This window comes from Brachyistius frenatus, unplaced genomic scaffold (genome assembly GCF_029030835.1).
Source record: "Brachyistius frenatus isolate BFR_SWC_R1_liver_20210118 unplaced genomic scaffold, ASM2903083v1 Contig_137, whole genome shotgun sequence".
Taxonomy (NCBI): Eukaryota; Metazoa; Chordata; class Actinopteri; family Embiotocidae; genus Brachyistius; species Brachyistius frenatus.
Genome location: NW_027210736.1, coordinates 596,609 through 618,472, shown reverse-complemented (window position 1 = coordinate 618,472; position 21,864 = coordinate 596,609). Strand labels below are relative to the sequence as shown.

Here is a 21,864-nt window from a genome sequence, read left to right as displayed (position 1 = left end):
GTCAACACGCTGTTGTCAACACGCTGTTGTCAACACGCTGTTGTCAACACGCTGTTGTCAACACGCTGTTGTCAACACGCTGTTGTCAACACGCTGTTGTCACGTTGGAGAAGCCGGTTGCCATGGCGCCACAGTTCAGGTGGTTTGCAGCGGATGTTTTTCCCTCCGAAGGTCCCGGTGGAACTCGGTGTTGACAGTCTGACTCTGGGGGACGAATTCACGGTGACACTAAGAAAACCCACCTGGTGTCTCCTGGAATATTTCTCGTGTGCATCGCCGTCCTGCAAAGTCTCTGAGCTTTTGTCGATCGCACCTCATCTATAGAATTCATTTTTTCCCCCAAATGGCAGTAAGAGACGAAGTTTTTAGTGTGAACAAAAGAATTTTATTTTAATTTATGGATAATCCATATTTCCAAACAAAAGTAGAGGGGATTAAAACAAACTCATAGAAACTTTCTGTGAATTTATTTAACAGACAGTGTTCCTATAAAAGGTCCCAGATGGCTTTTCCAATACCAATAACCTTGATGTCAGTAACCATGGTGACATGTTGGAAAATTGTGAGACAGGTTGTCAAACAAACTTTTGCTTCCACCAAAGGGAAGAAAAAAAACAAAAAAACTTAAAAATAGTCCTAAACTAAGTCACAGTCATAAGTCCAATGGGGATAATATTGTAACATAGACTGAGGTTTTCAGAGGTTAGTGATACATTACTCTATGGTATCGGTACGATAAGCTCAAATGACATGAGTTGAGGGGGTTTTCCCAACACGACAATATCACCAGGAGGCGGGAAAGAGCCTGCACAAGGTCTCCAAACTGAAAAAGTGCTGATGATGTTGAAGTTTTCTCTTTTTAAAAAAAAACAAAGTTTTATTTATCGATTGCATTAAAAAAAAAAAAAAAAGAAGAAAAAAAATCTCTGCATTATCTGCGACTTTGTGCACGTTATTATTTCAACATCGTGCGAGCTCATTTCCACCCCTGACAGGACATAATACCTGTTATAACAGGTAACGAGAGATTATGGCACAGTCATAAGATAAATGCTCAGTGACAAAATCTTTGTTCTAAGGCAAGTACAGCTAGTTTTTGTAAAATCCCCCCCCCCCCCCCCCCCAATCCCTCCCCCGGTCTAAAAGGTCCAATATTGACAATCATTACGAAAAAAAAAAAAAAAAAAACTATAAAGAAGATGAGCTGTGATGACATCATTGAAGGAGTTATAAACGGGCCTTTTTAATTAAGTATCAACGCAGGTCGATCAGATGGGTACGAGTAGAAAGAATCTACCAGTGCTGTGATTAAGTGTCGGTTCTGACTAGTTTACAATGCAAGTGCCGAGAAGCTTTTTATTTCTATATCTTTTTTAATAAACTCCTTCTTTCCCCCCTGAGACCCTCAAAAACAAGTATATAGTCAAATTATAGACAAACCAAACATTCAATTTTTCATCACCAATACTACCACAAAAAATATTCCAAACAATATGCATTTTTTTCAGCTTTGGCACAGGCTGCTGATAAGTGTAAAATTTGCTGGGTTTTGTCTTTTTTGTGTGTGCGTGTGTTCTGGTTGCAGCCTGATGTCACACCAAAAGCGTGTAAACGGACCGGCGAGTCCGCAAGAAGATACCGTGTCAGTGTCACGTTTTTGTTTTTTTGTTTTTTCCTTGTCTAGGCGTGAAAACGACACACCTTGAAACGACGACGTACAAAAAGATCGATAAAAGGCAAGCGACGGGACACCTGAGAGAGTTGCTGCGTTCAAATGGGGTCGTATTTACCGTCCGTACGAACGGCGCCCTCTTGTGGTGTTCACGACGTCGGGAACTCGACATTTTTGAGTTCACGAGTTTTGCCTGTTTGCTGACGTTTTACAGAAAGGTCAGAGGTCGTGGAAGTTCATGTTTCGCTGGACGTTAAGATAATTTATTGTAGTTTTAGTCACGTCGAGTTTTTCTTCGTAACTTAGATCACAGCCGACGTCTGAGGAAAATGTCGATCTTCCCAACGGCCTCGTCTTTTCCCTCTGTGGCTCGGCATTGATAGCCTCGTGGCTTCTAGACGCCGTCCATGTTGCTGTTGCCTAGCAACTGTATTTTTACGACTTCACCGCTGAGACGCCGAGCACACAACTTCCCACGTTAACGAGTTCCCACTTGAACGCAGCACGTCTTTAAGTCCACGAGGAGGCTAAAAGTCAACACGGGTTTCTTTGAAGTAACGTATTTCGCTCACGTAACGACATTTGTAGCGTTACTTACTTAAAATGACTTATTTCAACCTAAACCGGGATCTTTTTTTACTGAACTTTAACCACAGGATATTTTTGGTGCCTAAACCTGAGTCAGCTTACTCCTCCCACCTCAGCGAGGTAAAACGTGACACCGACACGACGTCCTCTCGTAGCCTGACGGGGGCGTGACGCGCCACGACGTGATGTCGGGTCTCGTACTGATATCGGTCTGTCTGTCTGTCTGTCTGTCTGTCTGTCTGTCTGCCTGCCCGCCCTCCGAACCTGAGCTTTTCCCCACTGAACCCTAAATATGCCTTAGATGCCTATGAATCCATGATATACTGTACATATGGACACAATCATGAGTTTTTCTCTCCATATAAACAGTGCTAATACAAACACACACAATAAAACATGTCCTCTGCAAAAAAAGAAAGTTCAAGACATTTTGGCGTTTGTCTTTTTTTTTGTTGTATTTTTTTTTTTTTTTTTTTTTTTTTTTTAATGGCTTCTGGTTTTCTTTTTTCAAAAATCGGTGAATGTACAGCGGGCCTCGCGCTCTTGGCTGTAAGAGTCCCCCGTTGGCAAAAGCCCTTTGCTCGGCGTCCTCTGTGCTTTGTACGCACAGATGCTCGTGCACGGCGTCCGGAGGCACCGACCACGAGGCCGACGTCTCGTGCACGTGGGTTTTGTTTCTTTTGAGATCTGACATCTGAGGTGAGTCCAACAGACCTGCTGGTGAACAATCGCCCGTTCAAACCGAGCCGTCCGTCTCGTCGGCGTCGGTGAAGGAAGGACGGGTCGGCTCGCGTAACCGGGACGGTAACGTGTCTTCAGAGAGGAATGGTGGGGAGGAGGAGGAGGAGGAGGAAGGGAGAGCGGGGAGGGTGCTTCCTCCGGGGGAAAGCCGAGAGGAGGGGAGGGGAGGGGAGGAGGGAGGGACGACGGACGGATGAGCGCTCGGGGCCTTCAGGGCCCGTTCTCATTGTAGTGGAGGGACAGCGGCCGCTCGCGCTGCACGGCCGGCATGTAGGGCCAGTTGTAGCTGGAGCCCGACAGAAGCATGTCGCGCAGCAGCGTCTCGATCGGCGTCTTGCCGACCAGACGCACGAAGAACAGCTGCTCGATGACCGGAGAGGAGACGATGCGCAGCGAGGGCAGGCGGAGGAGGAGGCGGCCGAAGCGGTTGGGCTGGCTGGGGTACTGGTTCCTCACGTACTCCTCCAGGGCGCACTGGGACTTCTCCTGGATGCTCTCCACGTGGGCCACGTCCGACAGACCCATGGCGTCTGCGGGAAACACAGAAAACAGCTTTACCCAAATAAATCTGAGGAAGACCGTCGAAAAGCGGCCGGAAACAGAGAAATAAAAGGTGAGTTACGGCGGCCACATGTAGGATTAGTGCCTCATATGGTTGAGACTTGGTATCTGTGGGATCCTGTCGGTGGTTTATCTTTTGTTAAATGAGTCACAGCTACAGAAGACAACCGGCTTCCTTTCCAAATGACGACTCTCCCTTTAAATGGTGAATTTCCCTTTTTTTAGTCTCCCGTCTTGAAGACGAAGCGCCACAGAAACAGCTGCAAGTCCCATTTAGTTTTTTTTTTTTTTTTAAGGCTCTTAGTATAAATCGTTCCTTTTCATGCCGGCGGTTATTTATTGTTGTGACCTTTTACTGTTATTTATCGGTCTCCATTAGCGAAGCCTTTGAGTGCTTCTTCGTCATGTCCTGTTGCGTCTGAATATTCTCAGTATTGTTTTTAAATGTTCGGGACTCTGTCATCTTCATTTTCCCGTGGAGGCCTTGTGAAGCATTCATCTCCTTATTTGTGCTCCTGATCATCCTGCGTTATTCGTGTCATGATGATATCGTGTAATCGGACGGACAGCTTGAGCGATGTCTCGACCCGGTTAGTTATGTAATGGATTTAAACGAGGAGAAGAAAGTGATTACAGAAGAGGAACAACGTGCAACACAGAGCTTCTTTATTCTCTTTTTACCCTTTGACACTCAAATTTGAGAAAATCCAGGTTGTCCCTGCAGAGATACGTCGGTCTGTGTTCACAGCCCACTACAGAGTCCCCCCCCCCCCCCCCAGTTGGAGGTCATGTTGTGCCTCCCACTCCCCCCACTCCCCCCCACCCCCCCACCCCCACCCCGCCACCTTGGCAACAGTCTCGTGCGATCGGGAGAGTATGTAACACGGCGCGGTGCTTTTCGCACCCTCTGCGTGGACGGGCGAGCGAGAGGGATTTTAGCAAACGAGGTCAGAGATGTTTGAACTCCAAACAAAGACACTTATTTTTCTTACTGTACTCTACGTACGCCCGGTGTGGGATCTCTCTCTCTGTGGACTCTGCCCCCTGAGTGAACCTTCCTTTGGAAGACAGCTTTTCTTTTCTTCTCTTTTTCCTCCGTGAGGGTAATTTTCTTCCTCTTTGTTTGAGTTTTAACCCGTCGCCTTGCATCATAAGATCCCTTTTGTCATCTCACGCTTTGATCCGTCCTGTGTGGAAACACTCGACCCTGCTGGGCTACACAACATTTTTTTAAAAATTTACTTCATATTTTAATCAGACGTGCCCCCCCCCTTCCCCTCCCACCCCCATTGATCATCATCCTGGGTGAATAATTGCTCCCACTTTGGCTATATTTCCATCCACTCAACAGAGAGAGAGGAGGAGGGGGGGGGGGGGGCAGCTGGACAGTTGTTGTTGTTTTTGGGGGGAGGGGGGTATTTTTTTTTTTTATCAGGGAAGCCATTTTGGGTCCTGCGTGACAAGGCAGTCGCTGCCCGCTCAGGATTAGCGAAGCTGTCTGTGCGGCTGAATCCACTTCGCGTGCCGAAGCGACAGCTCTGTGGGCGCCTCCTTCCACGCCAAGTGTTCTTTTGTCTGATCCCTGGGCGCGCACACACACACACACACACACACACACACACACACACACACACACACACACACACACACACACACACACACACCGGGTCAGCGGGGGTGAGGGGGGTGGGTGGGTGGCAGCAATGAGATGCCCACTCCCTGATGTGGCTTGATGGGACTGGGGCTTCACAGAGGTGGTGGTGGGGTGGAAGGGGGGTAGGAAGAAATCAGGTTTATTAGCAGGTCTGTGTTCCCGTCCGTTCATCCCAGAGTTCAACGCTCTCACTAACTGTATCGTCTTCTGGCGAGATGCCGTTTGGTTTTTCCTGTTTTTTTCTCCAGTGTGTGTACATGTGTGTGTACATGTGTGTGTACATGTGTGTGTACATGTGTGTATCTGAAGCCTACAGCCGAGTCACATGGGACGCTCAGGGCTGCAGGGGTTATGTAGGTCACTGCGAATGCTCCTTCTCACTGAAAACGCACTATACATAATTCAGCTTCCTTACGGTGGGGGGGGGGGGGGGGGGTCCTGGGGGGTGGAAAGGGGCTCGTTTTTTTTTTTTTTTTTTTTTTTTTCGGGAGAGCACGTTGGGAGGAGGGGTGGATGACTGGTTTCAATAATAGATGGGATCAGGAAGGAGAGATGAGGTGGATCCGCAGCAGCAGCAGAGTGGATGTGATGAGAAAAGAGGGAATATAAAATATAAAAATATAAAAATAAAAAACACGGGAAAAGAGACATCTCGGTGTCGGCTTCATCACCCCCCCGTCCCCACCTCCAGGTCACAAAGCATGATCTCTTGGTGAAGCCGCCCAGATGTGACAGTATTTTGGCTGGCGCTGGAGCCCAGTGACGGCCGGGATAAACCTCAACAGGGGTTTGTGTATCAGCAGAATCAAAACAGAGCTGCATCTCGGCGGGACACACACACACACACACACACACACACACACACACACACACACACACACACACACACACACACACACACACACACACACACACACACACACACACACACACACACACACACACACACACACACACACACACACGCTGCCATGTCATTTGAGGTTATGAGGCTCAAGTCCCTGTTCTTTTATTTTGAAAGGGCTCGGGATGCAAGCGGTCGAATATTTACTCACAAATTATGATCAGAATTAGAAAAACAAGAACGTTGTCAGCAGCAGAAAAAAATACAGATTTGTAAGTTCCATTGAAAATATTGAATCCGTCTCCATTTAAAGTTGTTGTTTTTTTTTGCACATTATAAATGAATAAATGACTTCTTCGGTCTTTACCCCCACAAAAAACCAACATGAACAATACATGAAGTTCAGGTAAAATCTCACTTTTAAAAAATGGATGCACAAAGCAGCTCGTGGAGTCAATAGCTGCCTTTTTTTTACGGTTTCAAACTACAGTGAAATTCAGAGACCGTGACCGAGCGGAGCAGCGACATTTCCATACGGAGCCGGCGAGCATCTCTGCTGCAGCGTTAGAGGTCGTCCGGAGGTCGCAGCCGGCCGAGGTGAAGAGGTTGCTGCTCGGCGCTCTGACATTTAAACGTACAGCGGCCGTCTGTTTCGTCGCACTTTCACTGCTCCGCTGATCATTTCAGAGAAGTCGGCTGCTGTTATTTCAAGAAAATGTTGTGTAATTTGCATAAATAAAACACTTATTTGTTGTTTTTAACCGTAATCGTCCTGTCTTGTGAGCAAGATAAAATCTCAGGTCTACAAACTGAGAAGAATCTCCAAAACAACTTAAAATGGGCTCAATGACGGGGTGATTTTAGGGGGTTTCTTTACAAACTAAACCCTTATTATTAAATCTGTCAGTTTTACTTTGTGCTGTTTTGTCCTTTACGTTAATTTGACGGCTGTCGCTTCAGATTTTCCCACAGAAATGTTAATAGTTGTTAAAAAAAAGTTCAGTTCAAAGTTAGATGTTAAAGATTTGAGGCTTTTTATTTGATTCCATCATAAAAATGATGACGTTTTATTAAAAAACTCGTCAACACATGTTTACATGCTCCCTTTCTGACTGCGTTCACTAGTTTTCAGTTTTATCATTAGTTTATTAGAGCAAAGCTCCAACTGGCCGTTTCTCAGATTCAGGTTAAGTTGTTTATATGTTGTGTTATCAAGTGTTCCTGTGTACACGAACAAACCAATTACCAGGATGTTCTCCGTGCCAACAGGAGTCAGCTTAGCCGCCAGCTTATTCCTCCAACAGTGAAGTTCCTCACGGCGGAGAGGTGCCGGTGTTTTGGTTGACATCGGACTCGGCTGCTAATCCTCTCGGTGTTTGAGCGGTGAACAAAACAAACGGAAGGACTGACGTGTTTCGGCTCTCAAAGGTGATGAAATCGACCTCATTTCATTTATTATATCACAATTATTAGAATTAGAATTTTAATTGTGTGAACCTTATTTTTCTTGATTCAACTTTTTCCCCATCTGGAAAAATCTCTTTCAATTTTCTCTCCCAAAGTTTCTCCCGGTTGTTGTTGTTGTTTTTTTTCTTGTTATTGAGTTTTTGGGTCAGAAACTGTTGCTTCACTAAACAAACAACTGAACAATCTAAGAATGAAAGTAGAAAAGAGGTGTTTTCATGAGTAAACCCGGTAGTTTGTTTGGAGTTTGTTTTGCCTTGAAACCAGAACAAGAACTTCTTGCATCATGAGATGATCTGCAAACCGTTTCCAAACTTTCCAGTCAATCATTTCCACCTGCAGCATCCCGCTTAGGCGTAACCAAGACAACAGCTGGACTTCGCTTCCCTCCGTTTTACGTGTGCGTGTTTTCGTCGCCACTCACCGGACGTGAAGAGCACGATGGACTTGAGGCAGGAGTACTCGGCCGTGTCGACCTGCAGGGCCTTCAGCTTCTCCACCTGCTCCTGGAACACCCGGATGTGGTCCATGAAGGCCACGACGCGCTCCGCCGACATGGGCGAGGCGTGCAGGCCGGCCGCCGCCAGCAGGGGGGCCACGTGCAGCGGCATGGAGCACTGGGCGGCGTTCAGGACGAAGAGCTCGCTCCACGACATGCGCAGCAGCGCCACCTGGAGGAAACAGGAAGTGGAGAGCGATTAGAACCAGATTTATTGGACAGGTACACAGAGGTGGACTCTGGTGGTAACTTCTCTCTCAGTGTACAAACACAGAAACAGATATGAATAGACATATAAAACACAAACAGACATATACACACCTAAACTGCAAATTAAAAAAAAAAAGAAGAGGAAATTACTCCATGATGGTTTTCAAGTCTGTTTTTCAGCAGGTTGTCTCAAAAACAATACATTTGATTATGTAATCAACAGATCTGTATTTGAGATTTCTATTTTTACTCATAAATCTGATTACAGGGCAGAGTTTGCCCTACAATGTGTCTGACAGGAACGGTGCCAAAAATAAAACTGTAACAGCCCTTCAGGGGATCGTTCAAGACTGAAACACTTTCTGTGTGTTTTAGTTACAGTTCAGACGGATTTAGACGTTGTTTACACCGAGCATGAACACGTGACCGCAGAGCAACATACTGCCAGAAAAAAGGACACAAGATATATTAGATATTCAACAATCAGAGCCACATTTAGAGATGATTCAGCCTGGAGTCCAGTAAACAACAGTCCAGTTGTGGTTCAGGCACCAAAAACAAGATGTTTTGGGTTAAATATGTCATTTTACACAAGTAATGTTACATAAGTTACTTAATGTACATTTTTCAAGTTAAATATGTTACGTTTTGTAATCCACGTTGACTTTAGCTTCAAACAGCAGTCGTTCTGGTGAAAGTCCTGTTTGTTCCTCCTCCTCCTCCTCCTCCCCCTCACTCTGACTTTATCTCTCTTTGCACTGCGTGACATGGCCTCCTTCTTCGACCCCAGGTCATACGTGTGCGTGTGTACTTTTCGTGCCCCTGACGTGATACCGGGCCGGAACATCAGAATCGATCAAAGAATTAATAAAACATTCAAAAAAAACTACTCAACAGCTTCAGTCAGTCCAACAAGGAAAATATTAGGAAGGAAAAAGTGAAACCTTAAAAGCTCCTCACTGACAGAAATGATTGAAAGTGATGTGATGAGAGTTTATAGTCAGTTTAAAAGGTTGCAAATCAAATAATGAGAGCGTGACTTTAACCCTCTTGTTGTCCTCGGGTCAAAATGACCCGCAGCTCTGTTCAACCAAGTTCTGTTTTATTTCTATATTTTTATATTTTTTGGGATCATTGCTCATCATTCTTTAAAGAAACCCTCACAGCCTCCTCGTCACCAATGATCCCCAAAAATATGAAAATAAAATAGAACTTGGTTGAACACAGCTGTGGGTTATTTTGATCCAAGGACAACACGAGGGTTAAGAGGAGAAATATGCTTTTATTTTGAAAAACGGAGCTCGAAAATGACGTGGTTTGACAGAATGCTATGAAGGAGTTTTTTCCTCGGAGGTGACCACAAACACAAAACTGGGTCAGAGAAGATTATTTATCATAATCTGTTCATTCTGAAATAAGATAAGAAAAAGATGCGATTAAAAGCAGCTTTTTGACGACATGTTGAACAGACCGAGTTTAAATAAAGCACACGAGCAGCGCTGACAGTCTTCATGTTGACATTAATGATATATTAATGATTTGGTGCAAATATAGCAGGACATGTTGGTGATGACTGCCAAAGGTGAATATTTATAGGTCAGGCGATGACTGAGCTGAGAGTTTACAGCTGCTGTAAATCTGACTGACTGTTCAGTGAACAACAACACACATTTCTTTTTATGTGATAGTAAGTGATGGTTCATTTATTGGCTCGGTTCTTTTTCAAAGTGTAAGTACAGGATGAGATTATTATACCTCAGGAATCGGATTAGCTTTCTGGTTTTCTCTGTGATTTACTAAAGGATTCATATTTTGGAGGTATTCTTACTGTTGGAGACAAAACAAGTTTGTTTACTTTGGATCTGTTTGTTGGTGAAGCTCAAGCGTCAACCAGCAGTGATGTCATCAACCAGCAGTGATGTCATCATCCAGCAGTGATGTCATCGTTGGTTTGTGAACGTTATGGATCCTCCACTTCAGATTCTGTCCGTCACCATCTTTGCTAGTTCAGAGCGGTTCGGAGCAGGAAGTGACCATATTTGGACGAGCTGGGGGAGGAGCCAGCGGTGGATCTGACTGATCTGATTGGAAACCTGACAATACTACGTCCCGCCCACCGATAGCTGTAACCTGACTGCACCACAGGCCTGTCAATCAAACAGACACGCCCCCAAAAACAGGTGTTCTTGAATCTTCTTTTCTAATGAATGAGGGATTATTTTCAGATGGACCTCCAGAAAACTAAGAAGAAGGAGTGACTTTAGCTAACATTAATAAAACTTGTAAAAGGCTCGAGGACTTCAGGATGTTTTTTGTTGAGCTTAACTCCACCTCTTAGCGGCATCTCTAAGTCTGTAATGGATCTTAGGCGCTACACTTAAACTCATATTTATTTTCCTGCTGCAGGATGATTAAAAAGACAGAAACCACTTAGCTTAGTTTATCTTAGCTTAACTTAAAGACAGGAAACAGGAGATCAGCTCCAATGGATCAGCTCTCTTTTTACTACGGCCTGTCAGGTTGTCGCGGCGACCGCCTCACCTGATCCATGAGCTGCAGGTCGGGGAAGAAGGGAATGTTCTTGGCCCACTCGACGGCGCTGAACAGCAGCCGCGCCGCCAGCTCGCAGATGTTCTCGATGCCCATCAGGTTGTTTCCCTGCATGCATTGCGCCCCGTAGCGGGACGTCGGGTACGGCTCGGCGCGCAGCAGCAGCGAGATGAAGCCGGACAGGTAGGGCTGGCTGTTGTACGGGTCGGTGCCGTTGGTCAGGTACTGACCCGGGCTGGTCTGGGAGTTGGACGCGCGTCCTCGTTGCACAGCTGTTTGGGAACAAGACAGACGACGAATCAGTGACATGTTCTCCGTCCGTCTTATTAAAGTTTTACGCCTTAGAAGAAGCGTTATAACACGACGACGTCCAAAGAGGAAGAGAGTCCTAAAAAGCCTGCAGGAGCAGCGGCGGAGAGGAGGCCGAGAAGAAAGAAGCAAATTGGGCATGTTAAATGTGTCGGATGGGAGGTGGTGGGAGTGGGGCGGGGGCGGGGGGGGGGGGGGGCTGCAGAATGGGGTCAAAAAAGTGGAGACTGAACATTTCTCCGACTCTTAAATATGTCAGCCGGCTCGTCTCCTCGGCCGGCTGCAGCGCATCAATGAGTAATGACGAGCAGCAGCTGGTAAAGATATAACACGTCTTCACACCTACATATGTCATGCATACGTACGGCAACACCCCCTCCCCTCCCCTTCCCCTCCTCTCCCCTCCCCTCCCCTCCCCCAACACTCACCCCCCCTTCCTCCTCCTACAGTCCTTGTACTGGCAAATGGCTCAGCCTGAGGCGAAAAGGGCACGCAGAGGCCACACACACACACACACACACACACACACACACACACACACACACACACACACACACACACACACACACACACACACACACACACACACACACACACACACACACACACACACACACACACACACACACACACACACACACACACACACACACACACTGGAGCGATGATGATGCGGCGAGTGCTCAAAAGGCCCATTTGGAAAACACCTGTTCGGTCATCCCCACTGTCTGACTAATAACTCCATCTACTGTTACACAGAGCGGGCGAGCGAGGGCAGAGAGAGGAGAGAGAGGAGGTGATGAAAATGCAAAGAGAGGGGAGGTGGTGGGGGGGGGAGGGAGGAAGGGAGTGAGGGAGGGGGGAAAATGAGGTAAAAGGCTGAAATGGCGAGATAAGGTGATAAAAGTTGAGAAGAGGGAGATTGAGGGAGGGGGAGGGGGGGCAGAGTTCACTGTGTCTGAATGCGAGGCTGCAGATGGAGAGCAGTGGTTTACATAGAGAGACAGGTGGAGGGGAGGGGGGGTTGGAAAATGCTTTTTTATTTCCAACTCTCCATCACCTGTCACCTCAACCAGCAGCTGTGGCACCAAAAAAACCACAGCGTTATAAAAATGCCTTTAATTCTAAAACCTTTTTTTTTTTTTCTGCCCCCGTGAACTCGTGTCAACCCGTGGTTCCCGGGAAAGAATGCGGCCTCCTTTGGCAAACAGTGGCGTCTCGCTGGGGCTGAGCTGTGTGTGCGAGGAGGTGTTGCCTGTCACAAAAGACGGCGTTGCACAACGGGACATTCCTGGTCTCGCGGCGGCGGCTCTCGTCTTGCTTCACGGGACGGCTGTCGGGATTAGCCGCACGTGTCCGTCTCTGCGGGGTCTCGCTCACAAACGGAGGGGAGGTCCGACATGTTTTCAGTCACTTCGGGCGATCTTTGAGTGTGAAGGGAACGACTGCTGAATCTCACGGTGCTGCTGACTGAAATGTTTGCAGCTGCTTTGTAGAACGTGTAAAAACATTCAGGTTCAGGTTAAAATAAGTGCGTCGCTGACTTTGTAGTTGCGGTAATGATCTCGTGATAAAAGTTAGGAAACAATTGTAGTCTTAGTTCAAAAGTAAGCAGCGTTTAGAGTCACAGGAACTGAAAAGTGTGAGTTTGACTTTGTTAAAAGTCAATATTTTGTTGGTCGTCACCATCTTTGTTGGTTCAGAGCGGTTTGGAGCAGGAAGTGACCATATTTGGACGAGCTGGGGAGGAGCCAGCGGTGGATCTGACCGATCTGATTGGAAACCTGAGGATACTACGTCCCGCCCACCGATAGCTGTAACCTGACTGCACCACAGGCCTGTCAATCAAACAGACACGCCCCCAAAAACAGGTCTTCTTGAATCTTCTTTTCTAATGAATGAGGGATTATTTTCAGATGGACCTCCAGAAAACTAAGAAGAAGGAGTGACTTTAGCTAACAACACCGAGATAACTGATGGACACATTTTATTCACTTTGGATTTGATGAGAGAAGTTGAATGGGAGTCTATGGAGCCGGAGGCTTTTTGGAGCCGACCTCTAGTGGCACTCGCTGGTATTGCAGTTGAAGACACTTCTGGATCAGAACCATGTTACAGACCTGGAAGCTACGAACTCTTTAATATCCAGTCTATGCTCCCCACCCAGAACTTTAAAAAAATCGTCACCTCACTTCCTTTTTTTCAGTCCAGGAAATCTTGTGAACGCAATAATTAACGCAAATTCAAGTTATCTTTTCAGTAATTGCAGGAGCTTGTAATTTTCCATCAATTTTTTCCACAAAAAACTGTAGACGTTCTGCTGAAAGTCACCACGAAGTAATTACATGAAAATCATTTTTAATCGCAACAATCACAAAACAAAATCTCAGCTAAACCCTGGAGGGAGTCATGATTCCTGATGCCACTAGAGGTCGCTGCCGCATGAGCGTGAACCGACGTCGGAGCGCGGCACGACGGCCGCTGACCTGACCGGTTCTGACCACCCGGTCGGGAGGACGGTCTCGACAGACTCCTCCCTGACTGTCCACATCTAAATCAGAGCACCGCCGCGACCTCAAACTGTCACTCTGTCCTGGTTTCTGCTGAAAAATCTTCCGCATGCTTCAACAACCTGCTTTCAGCAACTTTTGAAGTTTCTCCCTGAAGTACCGAAGAAGAAGTAAAGAAACACGGCGTCCCTGACCTCGATGGATTCGCCGACGTGTTTCCGTCACTCTGCCGCTGCTCGCGTCTCCGATTCGTGAATTCACACCCGAATAATCGGCTCTCATATTGATTAGTGGTTAATCCTGCAGACGCTGCTTGGATCTACTTCATCCACTTGACTTTTCAAAAGCCTCATTGTTGGGGTCACTCGTGCCCGAGAGGCAGCGAGCACTCGAGTACGTCGCGGAGACACATCGCTCTCTGTTTTCCTGCTCGCCTGCAGCCGGCCGACACGAGGAGCAGACGGAGGGGAAAAAAAAGAGACGCTGCATGTGGAGACAGAGACGATGTGGGATCTGGACATGGAGGAGGCAGAAATGACATTAGATAGAAGCCCGAGGATAAGAAACAAGGAACGAGACGGAGAGATAAAGGAGGAAAAGCGGGGAAGGGGGTGGAGAAGGACAGATTTGGGTGTCTGCCATAATCCCCGTTTCCTGCTTTTTAATTGGTGCACTGTGGCTTTGCTTAATGCAATTTACTGAGCTCGTCAGTCACTAAGTGGAGAGAAAAGCTGGAAAACTTCAAGATGCGTGAAGTCAATTTTACAAAACAAAAACGATTCTGATTCAGGGCCAACAAATCCCCCAAAACAAAACAGCGTCCCGCGTAGGGCACAAAATGAGGGCAGAAGACCGAGCGGCAGGGAGAGGAGGGAGAGGAGGGAGAGGAGAGGAGGGAGAGGAGAGGAAGGGGAGGAGGGGGAGGAGCGCGAGGAGGGGGAGGAGCGCGAGGAGGGGGAGGAGGGAGAGGAGGGAGAGTGTACCACGGGACATTTCAGCTGCGACTTTTTTTAAAATGCCACTTCAGCAAATGGCAGCCGGCGGAGAGCACGGTCGGCTGCCCGGCTGCCCTGGATTAGCCTCTGGGTCAGACTGTTAGTGGAATTACAGCAGCTAAATACAATTAAGGCCTATCAACATTTGGACTAAAAGGTCACGGTGCCGGGGCAACACAGACGCATTATAGATTTGGCTCAGTCTGGCAGTTGCGTTTAATAAGTAGCTTTTTTTTCCATTTTGAAAAAAAGCTTCCGGCGGTGAGCAGGAAATAAAACACACGACGAACCGACGTCAAACTTACAAAATCACAACGTAACCAACTCGTGGTTGTTGTAAAAACCTACAAAAAAAATAAATACGTGTACAAAGTTGGGTTTTTTTAAAAGGAGGATTTTGTGTGTACACGTGTGATCCGGGCCGGCGAGCGACGTGACACCGAAGGTGAGATCCCTGTGGCTCCTGTAGTTTTATTTTGGCCCTGAACTCTGACCTGCAGGTCACCGCTGCAGGCCGGAGAGTCAGAGAGCAGCAAGGAGCTGATGGGTAAAAACCAAAACAAAAATGAGATGGACAAAGATAGAAGGAACAATGTGGCGTTACTGAGCAGAAAAGTACCGCTCGGTGGTGGTTTTACTTTGCAACGTCCAGAAATATAAATCAGACCTGGAAAATGGAATTTATGAAGCGCCAAATCACAACGAGGTTATTTCAAGGCTCTAAACACAGAACTTTACAACATTATACAGAGGATGCTAGGAGCAAAACCTCCGACAGAGGGAAAGAAAAACTCTCCTTTAACAGGAAGAAAAACCTCCAACAGAGGGGTGTGTGTGTGTGTGTGTGTGTGTGTGTGTGTGTGTGTGTGTGTGTGTGTGTGTGTGTGTGTGTGTGTGTGTATCGCAGCCTCAGTCCAAAGCGTGAAATAGACACACTTTGGCCCGTCTATGCGTGACAGTTACACGCTTTGTACCCCAACCGACGTGTTTCAGATATACGTGCCATTGTCCTATAAAATCCCTCCTTTCCGCCACTGCAAGGAAAACGTGTAACTGTCACGCCTAGACAGGTCAAACGCGTTTTGCCGTGATGCCGGTACGGCGTGTATCTTTGTAGGGCAACCAAGTCTTTCTGAGCGGCGTCAGATGAACGAATGTTTCAGAGGAGGAACAGAGCACACAAGCTTTCATTTGATCGTATAAAAAGCGGAGGGACGACCGACTCTGTCTGTCAAACAGGAAAGAAACGAACAGAACCGGAGGGGAGGGGAGGAGGAAGGGGAGGGGGGGCAGTGACACAGACAGAGACAGACAGAGACAGACAGAGACATGGAGGGCAGAGGAGCTTTGCGTGAGGAAGTTTGGGAGCTTTTTGCCGGCGGGCTGCTGTCGCCTCCGTCTCTCAGACTTTGATGAGGCACTTCCTGAATTAATTAGTGAAACCAAATTCACGCCAGCGAGTCTGATTCACGCTGTTTATTTACACTTTATTACCCCCCCTCTCCTCTGTATTTACCACACTGCAGGACCAACATCCTCTCCTAAAATCACTTCTTCTACACCTCCACCCACGAGCAGGAATAAGATCATCAGCTAGATGCCTAAAATATGAATGTGCACGGCATCATCCCCCCCATGGTGCCACTTTAAAGAGAGAGAGAGAGAGAGAGAGAGTGTGTGTGTGTGTGTGTGTGTGTGTGTGTGTGTGTGTGTGTGTGTGTGTGTGTGTGTGTGTGTGTGTGTGTGTGTGTCAGCTTGAAGGAGAAAATCCTTTTAAATGTTCCCTGAGTTATTACAAGTGACCCGAGTGACACATAAAAAACAGGTTGAGCTGCTTAAAAGGCGGCCGAGTCGGTTTGTTGCAGCCGAGAAGGTCACGCTTGCTGTAGGTTGTCCACGGCAACCTGAAGCATTGAAAAGCAGCGATTTATTTAGCCGCAAGCCTTTCTGTGATATCACACTTCAAACTCCACGTGTACGTGGATTGAAACCGTCTTTAAGTATTTTGAATTCGACAGCTGAACTACGGGGAGAAGTGAAGCTTTTTTTCCGCCGTGTGTTCGGAGCTCAGCGCGGATCGGTCGATACTCCGCATTGGACTTTACTCGCCTCCCGAGGCCCCCAGAGACGCTTCATACACTCGGACTTTGACTCCAGCCGGTCTGTTGTTAATGTTTTAGTTTGGGTTGACCTATATTTTCTGCTGCTGTTGGAGGTGGTTTTATGTCAGAGAGAGCAATGTGGGTCAGAGCAGGAGGCGGCAGCTTTCCCGCTGCGCAGATTTCTCCATGTTGGGTCTGTTTACGATCACTCACCTCCTCCTGGTTCTACGGAGCGCCGCGTGTTGCAGACACGAGACGCGCAAAAGATGACCTTATCACGGCGCATTAATCAGCCCACCGCGGGTGTCTCTCCGTGTCCTCGGTGAAGTCGGCGACTCGCGTCGGCGTTTCAAACATTAAAACATTCACCGCCGTTAAAAAAGATAAAAAAGGAGCTGTCAGGGCGGATTGTCTTCCTGGAAAAGCTCTCTGACGGGGAAACAAGTGGACGACGTTTGGCGCCGCGCCGTCACACGATGACACTAAAGGGTTTCTAACGGGGATTCACTCCCACCGATGCCGGCGCTGAAACGGCCGCAGTCTCCGACAAATAATATTATGTCCAACGCAGACAGACACGTCCCCTTCAGGGAGGACAAAAACCCACTCATCAAAACTTTGAGCACGAATTTATGGCGGATAGTGGTCGTAAAAATGTCTTTAATTCTCATATCTGCGAGAAAACGTTCCTTTTTTTTTTTTTTTTTGCAGAGGAAATGATGGAGATTAAAGAGAGAACAGAAACATCCTATCCTAAAACCGTAATCCTCACACGCGTGGATGGAACCAGTCAATACTTATGACGATTATATAACACCAGCAGCACTCGCGTTATGACCTATATGTCGGTGATGGAGCACATTTCAAAAAGGAAGTTAAAAAAAAAAAACAAGAAAACTCCTGTAAATAATTAACAGCGTGTCAAAGTCATTCAGCTAAAAAAAACCAACAACTCCATCTTCACATGTGAATTGTCAGATCTGCTGCAGCTTCGCTTCAGAGGAGCTGAAAAACAACAACAACTTTTAAACACCAGCGAGACGGAAGAGCCGACCGATGCATATTTCACCTCCAACATAACAGTAAACATGGCGTCGCCTTGACAACCTCAGGTGAACCTGTTCAATAATATACAGAACACATGACTTATGTATGACCTGTGTGTGTGTGTGTGTGTGTGTGTGTGTTGAAACTTATTGTAGATGTCACAATAAAATAATCATGTGAGGATTTGTTGTTTAAATATTCATGTTTCTACTAATATTTATTTTGCAGCATTTGTCTGGGCAGTTTTATAATGTAAAATTAATACTATTTTAAATTAAATGATCAAAATCAACTGAATTTCTGTGATTTAAAAAAAAGAAGTGCAAAAGCATATCATTTATAATTATTTATGGAGCATCACTTAATCTGTTCACTCCTCATTATCCTCATTTGAAAAATGTGCTGAATAAATGGGCCTTTGCAAAAAAAACAAAAAAAAAACAGTCCTAATGACCACTGATGGACAGAAGTCAGCCAACAAAGAGGATTTAAGGACACACATTAATCCAACTGACCTCAAATGCACCAGATGAGCTCATCGAGTGTAAGTTGACCTGCTCCACATTTAAGCCTTTTTTTGCGCGACTATAACTGCAAGTCAAGAAGCAAATAGCTCCAAACTTATTGTTTTAAAACATTTAGAGACAATTTTCAAGAGTTTCCTTCAGTCAGATGACATCATCTGGTCCAAAAATGGCAGTTTTAACCAAAAGTAGCTTTTAAAAATACTTTTATTTGCCACACAACGTAACTTTTATACTATTTGACTCTTCAAACAAAACAAAACAAAACAAGATGAACTGACATCTTTTTTTTTTTTTTTTTTAGTTCTTTTAAAAAAAAATGTGTGCATCGTCAGACTGACTCGGATTCTTGAACTAAACACGCTGTGGTGCGTCAGAGGCGATTTCCTCCGGTTCATTCAGTCGGAAAGGACCGAGTCGGTGTGGTTTACGGGTATTTTACACGAGGTAAAGACCGTGTCCACACACACACACACACCCACACACACACACACACACAGACGAGTTGACTCGCGGGAACCCTTCAGGGATCAGCTCCTCTCTTCTGAGTATTTCCACCGTCTTTGTATTTATCTGGACTGTTGTAAAGAACAAAGGGCGACGGGGTCGTTGTGGAGACACTTTAACATCCACTGACCGAGTGTCCATGAGCAGGGCAGCACCTACTGTTTGCTGCTGACCCTAATTCTGTCCTCTGAGAGGGAAAACGAGAAGAAGTGTGACATCTCATTATTAAAATTAAAAAAAAAAAAAAAGACTTTAGAGGATAACTGACGTCATAAATGGACTCATACGACAAAAGAAGTGTGATTGCTTGTTTTGTTTCCCAACAAATGTTTCTACTATCTAAAAAAACAACCTCTCCTCTACATCAGAGTCAAATGGTTTTGATGGAAAGGCTGGAGTCATTTTTTTTTTAATCCAAAACCAGCACTTAAAAATGAGCCCATCTCTGTCAGTGAGCAGAGAGCTTTCTTGACTCCGTTGAGTTTGAACGCGCACCATCACATGCCTCGTGAACGCTGCTGGATGATAATTAATACGAGGGAAGAAGCGCTCCTCTTCACCAACACGTTTCCACTGCTCCTCTCCACCAACACGTTTCCACTGCTCCTCTTCGGCACCAACTGACCCGTTGTTAATCCAACACAATGCAACAAATGTAGCGGCATCCTCTTATAGCGGCTCCGGGTGTCGGTGAGCAAACAGCGTGATTAAGGCGGAGAGACAAAAGGGAGGATTTCAGGGCACCGGGATGAATGCTTCAGATCTGCTTAAATGAATGTGAAATTCAGCATCGTGGTGCCGCAGGTGCTGGCTGATTACTTACCCCTAACAACGGTCCACATCAACCCTATAAGGCGCACATAGCAGAACATGGCGCAAAGTTTTACGCACACATGTAAATCATAAATGTATGTCATATTTAAACTTAAAAGAAAAACTGTCAGATTAAATAACTTCTTCCAATCACACATTGTTTAAAAAAAAATATTTTTTTTTTTTTTCATGTTGCAAAGATGAAAATCTGCCTTATTAATAAACCTCTTCGTTGTAAATATGTTTTTGGAAAAGTCATACAAAAAAAGTGAAACAGTTCTGGAAACAAAAGAAACTTGTGAAGAGTTCTTGTTTTAAACCAATAAAATCGTTTACAGTTCACTTCCAGACTTTCTGGCCTGTTAATGTTGATATTGTGGAGAATATTACGCACAGCTTTACGCACAGAAATACGGAGTCCCCGGGCTTACCTTCTCTCCTCATGCCGACTTTGAGGCACTTCTTCAGCCGGCAGTACTGACACTGGTTCCGGTGGTGCTGGTCGATGGGACAGTCTCGGTTCCCCCGGCAGGTGTACGTGAGGTTCCGCCTCACCGAGCGCTTAAAGAAGCTCTTGCATCCCTCGCAGGTGAACTGACCGTAGTGCTTCCCGCTGGACTTGTCCCCGCACACCATGCAGTCCACGTTGGGGATCTTGTCCCCGGAGAGTCCGTCGTTCCCCGGGGTGGAGCCGTTGGGCGTCCCCGGTGCCCCGGCGGGCTCCTGGCCGCATATCTGGAGCTGAGACCCCGGATCTGCAGAAATGTTCTCTGGCCACTGGTTTACTACCATTGCCATGCTATCCCACAAACACTCGGTCTTTGTTTAAATCACAGAAGGAGTCAGGCTGCGTGATAGAGATCCGTCCTGACGTCTCGGGAGAAAAAAACACAACCGGGGAGGGCGAAGAGGCGCTTCCCACTTTCCCCCGGAGGTCAGCGCGAGCTTATCAACGCGAAGAGGTTCGTCAGGATTACTGGATTCTTTCTGTAAACATCTACCAAAGTTTAACGGAGAGGTATCGACATGATCGATGCACACGACGAGCACTGCCGACAACTCCCGGTGTTCGTCGCTGCGCAGCGATCCATAAACACGGTGTTCCTCCGAGTGGAACCTCTCGGGGGAACAAATCAGTCCAACAAGTCAGCGTCTCTGCTGTCAACAGAAAAGCGGATCTCTTTCTCTGCTCGTCTCTTGAATTTCAGAGAACAATATTTCGTCTCGTGCTCGCGTGCTCACACACACCCCGAAACCCGCCGTGGACCGAGTCTGGATAAATCCTTCAGTCACACGTCGGCTTTAATACTGATCGTTGGAAACGGTTTGTTTAGTCCCAGCTCGTGGAGACGGTTGATAACAACTCGCGAGGAAGAGTAGCGATCCCGGTGGCTCTTCTTCTCGCGCGCCCCGGCGAGGATTTGGACAGCGTTGTTGTCAGCTGATGTCTTTTTTTTACCCCCCTAAAAAAAAAACACACACACGGCAGAAATATCCTCCGTGCTCTCCGGATGATCGTCCGTGTCGGAGAGTTTCAAACAGAGAGAGGGTCCCACGCGCAGAAGAAAAACGCTCGAGCGTCTCGCCTCCCTCCTCGCGTGTCCGTCCTGTCTCGGAGAAGTCAAAGCTCCAGTTTGGGGAAAGTGTCACTCGTTGGCTGCCTCGTACGGCTGCCCCCGCCCCCTGGCGGCTCTCCATATACGGTCATAAATGCCAAATAAGGTCGTGTCCCCTCCCCTCGGCGGGGGAAGTGGGAGACGGAGGTCCGGCCGCGATTGGTCCCCAAAAAGTCTGGTAAAAAAAAAAAAAGTAAGGAGCTCTCTGATTGGCTGGTGGTCCATTAGGATGAGTTTGAGTGACAGGGAAGGTTTGCGATACAAGTAGTTTTAAGTGGGCTTCATTAGAGCCGCTTTGGAAATGAAATGTTGTGGTTCGGGCATAAAAGAAAAAATATTTAGTTTAAAAAATGAAGTTTGAGTATTATTTCTGTTTCATGGACTAATATGAACCAGTTTATCTTTTTAAATGGACTTTTTTTTTTTTTTATGTCATGAGGATTAGAGGAATTTAAAGTTCCTCCACACAAGTTTGACTTTTCATTATCTAAATGTTTAACCTGGATTATAGCAGACTGTTTTTTGACCCACAGGGTTTAAAACTCTGTTGCACTTTAAAGTTTCAGAGGTGCATAGTTTTGTGGCATCACAACTTGTTTAGAAACTCTCCTGCTATGTAACTTACACAAGTGTGGAGCCTGCAGCGGCAGAGCTGGAC

At 46.5% G+C, this 21,864-nt stretch overlaps 2 protein-coding genes across 5 annotated transcripts in view; both read right to left on the bottom strand.

The window, feature by feature from the left end:
- Positions 1 to 21,864, bottom strand: part of otud7b (OTU deubiquitinase 7B) — a 167,327-nt gene that overhangs the window by 4,442 nt on the left and 141,021 nt on the right. The window lies entirely within an intron of this gene.
- On the bottom strand, positions 1,139 to 20,477 carry nr2f5 (nuclear receptor subfamily 2, group F, member 5). The gene is made up of 4 exons (XM_069715005.1): positions 20,022 to 20,477; positions 10,775 to 11,055; positions 7,949 to 8,195; positions 1,139 to 3,531 (listed from the first exon to the last, which is right to left on the bottom strand). Exons 1-4 carry the CDS (start codon positions 20,386 to 20,388, stop codon positions 3,212 to 3,214), a joined length of 1,215 nt encoding a protein of 404 aa, XP_069571106.1. The 5' UTR covers positions 20,389 to 20,477; the 3' UTR covers positions 1,139 to 3,211.

Excerpts from the sequence above, each read along its gene's own strand:
- nr2f5 (XM_069715005.1), bottom strand. The coding sequence starts at position 20,388 with ATGGCAATGGTAGTAAACCAGTGGCCAGAGAACATTTCTGCAGATCCG. Across the intron at positions 8,196-10,774 it reads ACCTGCAGCTCATGGATCAG|GTGGCGCTGCTGCGCATGTC; the intron begins GTGAGGCGGTCG and ends TGTTTCCTCCAG. Across the intron at positions 3,532-7,948 it reads CATCGTGCTCTTCACGTCCG|ACGCCATGGGTCTGTCGGAC; the intron begins GTGAGTGGCGAC and ends TGTTTCCCGCAG.